Here is a 7,892-nt window from a genome sequence, read left to right on the forward strand (position 1 = left end):
CATTAATAGGTGAAAAATCCTGACTCTTTCTAGGTCTAAAGGAGTGATCTTGAATGTTGCCTCAGCGAGTGGCATGTACCCAGTTCCTCTCCTCACCCTCTATTCTTCTTCGAAGGCAAGATCTCTCTCTCTTATTCTCTCTATCATGAATAAGGTTTTTGGAAATCTTTGTGAGAAATCTTGGAAATGTTTTTTTGCTAATGTTCTCAGAGGATGTTTCCATATTTTCCCAATTGGAAATCTGATTGTTTAGCAACACTATTTTGAGCATTTTTTAGTATAATGAGTTCGTTACATTTGTGATGTTGAAGAACTTGCATTAGATGATTATTCTCACTCCTCAGGCCTTTGTGGACTTCTTCTCCCGTGGACTTGATGCTGAATACAAAAGCAAAGGGATTATTGTACAGGTGAGTGAAAATTCATGACGGAATAGTTTAAAACGAAGAGTTAAGACCTCGCTATATTAAATTGTTGTTGGCTGAAAAGAATGGCATTTAAAGGTACACTATAACTTTTTTTGTTCAGAATGAACACAGTGTAAACAATGAGTCAATACATCATCAATCCTTCGTCCTTCCTCCGTTTTTGTCTTACCCTGATGCACTATAGTGAGCACATTATAAGTGTTTATATTTTAGAACAACGGGATGGTTTTATATATAGGGAAATAGAATAAAAATGATGCGTATATGGTGTGGGAGTGGCATAAGTTCATTGGAAAGGTTGAGATGGTTGAAAGGTTGACATGGAGCAGCTAAATCTTGAAATTCCTGGGAATCACCCATTTTAAACAGAGGAGAGTTTGCTGGCAAAGAGAGAAGATGACAGAGTTCGTAATAAAACAAGAATCAACATTGGTGAGAACTGAGGCATTTGAAAATTTGTAAGATACAGATTTTTTTGTTACTCAACAGGTGAGTAAGGTGTTTTATTGAACAGAAAAATTGCCATATGTAGCTCTCTAACAGAGTTCATTGTAAAGCATTATCTGTTGTGAAGGGTCATTTTCATCTGCACCTTCACGCTGAGCCAAAGCACAACCAAATGCGTGGATTATTCGTATTGATATACCCAGGATAACTTGTCAAGAAAAAAAATTCTGCTCAATTCACAATACATGTGTACGCGACATGGATTTGTTTCTTAACATCTTTCTTACGTTAATGAATTTGGAGTATTCTAAATGAGCATCCGTAGAAATTTGCATAAAACACACCCAAACCATGTCCATATAAGGGATTTCCACGCACCCTTTTCTTTTCTTCGCTCTCAGTAAACATGACGCTCTTTTGCAGCAAGATCCTCAAGTAATTCCAAATGTGTCATCCTCCAAACAAGTTAAGACACATTAAAAACCTTTAATACAAATCCAGATTACAGATTTCTGATTGGCCAGCTGTACATATGCGTATCTTCATCTTTATACAAAGGCTGTATGTATATATGTATATATATATATATATATATATATATATATATATATATATATATATGTATATATGTATATATATATGTATGTATAGTAAATGTGTTTATATAGTATACAGTATATACAGATGAAATATATTTAAGAAATATGTATTTACTAGGGCTACCTTCAACTAAAGATTTTTCTGGTGATTAGTAGTCATTCATTTTAAGTGATAGTCGACTAATCACACATTTATTAATAAACCATATACTGTAAATTATAATAAAGAGCCTTTAATGCCTACATAGCCTAATCAGTGTTGAAGTGCACACATAAAGCTTACCACAGCGCACCGGCAGAAGTAATGATTATGAATGAGTCAGGGAAAACAGGACGGAGATTGCTTTAGCATTATAATAATTAATTGATAAACTAGTGTTTTCTGTATTTTTGGCTGCAGTGATGAATTTGACTCGTCATCTCCGCAGTAGTGGACACGCTTATTTGCACAGTTCATCTGGATTACATAACCTGAGAATATTTGTTTTCCACTTGAATTGGTTCATTTAAAAGTAGACATTTCGCTTTCTATAGATACATTTTTCATGTCTATGAGGCAAGTTTACATGGAGTTTCAATTCTTTTTTTCTTTTTTTTTTTGGCCCGTTCAAGTTCACAGAGAGAGACGGCAGAAAGCACACCCTGTTTGCTTTCATTATTTTACAAAAGCACAACATTTTGTTGTCATTGTGAGTCCACACAAATGACTCTTCACAGATTCAAAAGATGTATTACTCTTATCTGTATGACCAAAAATGATGATTTTAAGTGCAAGTGATCGCACCGGCGCCTCCATGTTAGCTGTCATACAGTAAGCGTGCTACTATTCAGCTTTCACACTCTGCACAAACACTTCAATAGCCCACATTTTTTCTAGGTTAATGTTTAAGTGAAGTGAACTACTTACATGTTCCCTGTGACTAAGTTACTAATGAAATTTGGGCCGACTAAGCCTCTCTTCGTCGACTAACGGTTAGCCTCTGTTTTGTTTGACAACACTTCGAACGTCAACAGGAAGTTACTCCACCCAGGATCACTTAGAGCACCTTTAATACGTTTCTAAAATGTTCTTCAACAAAATACATGCAGTTTTGATTTTTAACCGCTAAAGGGCCAAAAGTTATATAGTGTACCTTTTTAAATATGCAACCGATGATTTGAAGTATAATTCCATTTGAGATATATAGCGTTTGGCTTTTTCTGCTGGTGATGTAATGTGTTCTGGTCTTGTGTATCTTCTTGAAGAGTGTGCTGCCATTTTTTGTGACAACCAAGCTGAGCAAAATCAAGAGGGCGTCTCTCGACATCCCTACTCCAGAACGCTACGTAAAAGCCCAGCTGAGTACCGTAGGCCTGCAGACTCAGTCTAACGGTTACCTCCCTCATGCCATCATGGTGAGACCCTCTTGAAATGCCTTCACCATCTTTAATTCAATGTTCAGGGGTCAGTAAGTGAATTCAAGGAGTCAGTAAGATATTTTTTTTTTTTTGCTGTGCTCTGCAATGCTGCATTTATTATTATTTAAAGTGTCTATCTTTTAAAAAGTATTTTAAATTTTATTCCTGTGATAGCAAAGCTGAATTTTCAGCATCATTACTCCATTCTTCAGTGTCATATGATGTTGAAAATGATTGAGCTGCTTAATATTTTTTGTCGAAAATTTAATCTGGATTTTTTGATGAATAGAACAGCATTTATTTTAAATGGAAATCTTTAGACATTGTAAATGTCTTTACTATCACTTTTGCTGAATAAAAGTAATAATTTCTTTAAAAATCCTACTGATCCCAAACTTTTGAACAGTAGTGTAAATCCTATAAACTATGCTTAAAAGGACCAACAAGAATGATATAATCTATAGTACTAAAAGCAGATTGTTTTCGTCTTCTGGATTCTGACAGTCTAACAAGTCTGTTGTTGTGTCATTTCTGTAGGGTTGGGTGACTACTGCTCTGCTTCCTGCAAAGCTGCTCAACAAATATGTTATGAGCATGGGGTTGTCCCAGCGTGCACGCTATCTGAAGAAACAGAAGCAAGGTTAGAGACAGAAAAAAGGACAGACAGAGGGATGAAGGAATGGTGTGATGAAATTGAGGAAACAACAACAACAACAATCCTTAATATTTCTTCCCTTTTGCTGTCAGGGGGCCAAGAGCAGTCACACCAAACTGCTCCTGATAAGTCTGTTTGAGATGGTACAAACCAAGCAATGTATTTTCCAGACATTAGAGTGGTGTATTGAGTTGTTGCTAACCAATACATGATTTGCTTGAACAGCCTTTGCTGACCAACGGTTCTAATTAGTTCTAATAGCTGAAGTCTCTGTAATGTTCTTTGTATCCTAACAGTCACTAAAAGCATTGATCAGTCAGTTTGTTTGGTTTTCTTTCATGTTTAGAGAGAGTAAATTTGTAGATCTCTGGTAATAGTCATCTGATGAACATAATAATAAAAAAGTTCTTAACCTGAATGAAATGTCTATTTGCACAACAGCACTCCCATCACCATAATTAAAATATGTATAACTAAAATTAGGGAGGTTGCCTACAACCTTTTAAAAATTGCATCTACAAAATGGTGCGTTTATTTGTGGTCCATATTTGCTTTTTTCCTGTCTGACTCAGCAGTTGTTTACAAACTAAATGCACTACATGAACTATTTGTGCCCATCACAGATGGCACTAAGCATTCTATCATTAAATCATCTATTTGAAAGAAGATGCAGTTATATTGCACTAACATTGTTGTGGAAAGTTTGTGCATGCCCTGTATGGTTCACTTTGAAATGCTGCTGGGGTTTTGAGGAATTTAATTTTGCGGAATTTCAACTCTGACAACAGATTAATTAAAAGTTGAGGCTGTGGTTCCATCATTATCTGGTCAATCATAATACAGTATTTTCTTTCAGAACAACTCTTAGGATTCCTACGATGATTGGCACTCTCAGGTTTCTTTTTGTCTTAAAAAAAAAAAAAAAAATCCAAATATGCCTGCTTGTGAAATAATCTTGCATTTCAAATAAAATAAAAAAAATCTTTCTAATATTGTTTCTCATTTGTATTTTGATAGATTTTTCATAAGCAAAAAGTGAATGTTAGTTGACCTTTAATATATGTATTATATATCATATGAGATAAGTGTATTTGTGGTAAATTGATAAAGATGAAAGGTGAAGGTTTAGACACTACTTAATAAGACCAATATTGTCATGATTTTGGCATGCATGGCTTAATTCTCTTAAAGGGTTAGTTCACCCAAAAATGAAATTTCTGTCATTAATTACTTACCCTCATGTCGTTCCACACCCGTAAGACCTTTGTTTGTCTTCGGAACACAAATTAAGATATTTTTGATGAAATCCGGGGGTATCTGATCCACACATAAGCAGCAACGTCATTGCACCTTTTGACATAATCAATGTGACTACAGTGGATCAACCTTCATGTTAAGAAGTGATGAGAATACTTTTTGTGCACAAAAACAAAACAAAAATAATATTATTCAAGAATTTGAACCATTGTCATATGTAGTGAACTCAGAGAAGGCTTCCTTCCACGTGAACTGATCATCTCTTCCGCTTTACAACATGAAATAAACATGAATAAATATCCAAAGGTATGTTGAAAGATACAGTACAACTTACAGAAATCCATATCATGTCACATTAATCAATCAATCATTGTTTCAACCGCAGAAATGTGTAAAAAAAAACAGTTTGTAAAAATGTCACATTTACAGTCGCATTTACCTCAGAAAAAAACATTCAATGTCCAAAAACTTGTTAGTCAGCTACAAAAGTGAACTTAGAGAGGAGCATTTTGATATATATCCACTGTGACTAGGCTTTGCATATTAATTGTACTTAACATGTGCTTCAATATTGAATGTATAAATCCGTTTTATGACGGCCACCATTTAAATGTTCAGGCCTATGTAAAAACGAGTAGAAACAAGTATGTCATTAAAAATGTATTATAACGTTATTATAAAAACTTCTTTGTGTAATTTATATTTAAGTAGCTTACAAATCAATTAAACCTTTAATAGTTTAACGATGTACAGACTGTGGCTCCCTGTTTAGTTTACAGCATTAGTTGAGAGATATTTTTTCTTTGAGGACATTTGCCATATACTGTGCTAGATAGGCCCCAAATTAATCAATATTGACTTGAAGGTAATCAAATTGCAAGCTTCTGAATCAAAATCAAATCCAGTTGTGAAATTTGTGTCAATGCCTAGCCCTAGTGTCAATAAATGTTTTTTAAATTTTATTTATTTATTTATTTACTTTTTGAAGCAAATTTTTTCCCCACTTATTTTCTTATCAGAGTGCACCAGAATGCTTAGTTTAAATGTTAAAAACATAAAAATGTTCACCCTTTTCACCACTTTGCAATTTGCAGGTATGAATATATATATATATAAATGTAAGCATATTTACTGAACAATTGAATCCATACTTACTGACTAAAAGTATTAAATTCTTTTAAATAAATTTCTTACTGACCACAAACTTTTTAATGGTAGTGTGCTTTGATTACTGACCTAGAAATAGTGCAATATATTTATTCATTTCAATTCATGTTTATTTTTTTCCCCCAATCTGGCTTTCAGCATTTTTAAAAATCTTTACAATTAGTTTTTTTCCTAGGTTTAAATGAGATTTAAAATCCAAGATGGCATTGAGAAGTTGGCATTTTCCTCACCGGCTATGTTAGTTGCAATCAGTCAGGATGGCACTGAGTCCCTCATATATTACCTTTTATAACACCGATTTCACAGTATATTTTGAAACCCTTTCAAACATGGGATAACAGAACAAAAAGCTTATAAAAACAATACAAATTCTAAATCTTTTCAAATTCATGTAACTGCCCTAATAATATATAGCACTTTTTATCTTATTCTTTTTTCTTTTTTTATTATTGTTATTTTTTTTTGTATACATGTTCTTTTTGCATTTTAGTTATTGTTGGTACTCTTTGTTTTATATGCTCTAATATGTATTGCAATGTCTAATATTTGTCTTGTAAAATAAAATAATAATAAAAAAAAAGTTCTTCCAAAAAAAAAAAAAAGGATGGCACTGAGTCCTGTCCTCACTGCGGGACTTCACACACCAGAGTTTCCCCCATGCCCTTTCTCGCCTCTATCTATTTCTCCCCTGCAGGCATGAACCATCTGTGTCCAACCCATGTACATGCCCTTTGCATTCAAATGCTACCAAAATTATACTCTTTGAGCCTTGGTACAAGTGAATTCCTCCCTATGTTGTAGCTTTGTAGCAGTGTTTAAAAGACCATCTGCCCTGTTTCACGTCTCCCTCCTCTGATAGATGAGCACGATTTCTAATGTTGTGTCTGAGTGCCAAATCCTCGAGTGCAATTCCTCAGCACCCTCCCTGTTGCACACCGCATGCGTGTTTGTTCCAGTCAGTAGTGGGGGGTGATTCCGGAGTATAGGAATGGTAGTCGGAAGCGTGACAGTCCTTTGATGAAGGAGGAGCCATGAGGAGTGAGTGGGAAGAGAAGGCCTATATAAAGCCTCTCAGCAGCTCTGGTTCACCAACGCTCGAGACGGATACAGAACAAGAGCAGCAAACTGACCAAAGAGCTTCTCTACAGTTTCTTCATCTACTTCTACCAGCAGTCTCGCTTTTAAAGTTTGGATTTGAAGGACTGACTCACCTGGTAAAGAACTTCGTTTAAGAGGAATTTGAAAACACCTTCCTCTTTCATCCAAACCTGCAACATCACAAGATGTCCGTACATGCAGCGAAGATGAGCCACTTGAATGCTTTGGCTGCTCACCGGATGTCTTTGGCTATGGAGGAATTCCCCCAGCTGCTGGGGTTGTCCAGACCCCAAGTCAGCGACAGGGCCTGGTCCGTCCTGCGGAAGAAGAGCCAGTTCAGCTGCGGCAGGATTGCTGAAGAGGTGGATGAAGAAGGACCGTTCGCAGTGGAGGAAGACAAAGCACGACGCTCCTTCTTGCAGTCGCTTGAGAGTCTGCGCAGATGCACGCAAGGACGCCTGTAACTCGAGGACCCTGAAGACCAGCTTGGACCTCATCTTGAACCTGTATGGACTGAGAGACTGAGATTCAGTGTAGAATGGAAACTATTTTAAGGGAACAGTCAGGGTAGATGCTTCACAATGAAGCCAGACTGACTGACCCAAGCTGTTTATACCTACCAAAGATGGGTAATTTGCTGGTAAAGCTATAAGATATGTTTCTGTTCTGATTTTTTCCTGCACTAGCAAATGGCTGATGTGTAGCATGTTACTACTGTTAATACTGGAAATATGTTGCATGCCTGTCTATCTGCCAAGAAAAGCTGTGGAGTTACTGGGCCACATAATAGCACTATTATGGTTTTGCCTTGGTTTTAAGGCAAAATCTGTCTTAAGACTGTTT

The 7,892-nt window shown here is 35.8% G+C and overlaps 1 protein-coding gene across 1 annotated transcript in view; it reads left to right on the forward strand.

Moving 5' to 3' along the window:
- The window catches only part of hsd17b12b (hydroxysteroid (17-beta) dehydrogenase 12b), a 25,801-nt gene extending 21,321 nt beyond the window's left edge, over positions 1-4,480 (forward strand). Inside the window, exons 8-11 of the mRNA XM_067400538.1 lie at positions 34-115; positions 345-410; positions 2,720-2,869; positions 3,410-4,480. Coding sequence (XP_067256639.1) covers positions 34-115; positions 345-410; positions 2,720-2,869; positions 3,410-3,517 — 406 coding nt within the window. The 3' untranslated portion in view covers positions 3,518-4,480. The remainder of the gene's footprint in view (positions 1-33; positions 116-344; positions 411-2,719; positions 2,870-3,409) is intronic.
- Positions 4,481-7,892: the final 3,412 nt, after the last annotated feature.

This window comes from Chanodichthys erythropterus, chromosome 11, assembly GCF_024489055.1.
Source record: "Chanodichthys erythropterus isolate Z2021 chromosome 11, ASM2448905v1, whole genome shotgun sequence".
Classification (NCBI taxonomy): domain Eukaryota; kingdom Metazoa; phylum Chordata; class Actinopteri; order Cypriniformes; family Xenocyprididae; genus Chanodichthys; species Chanodichthys erythropterus.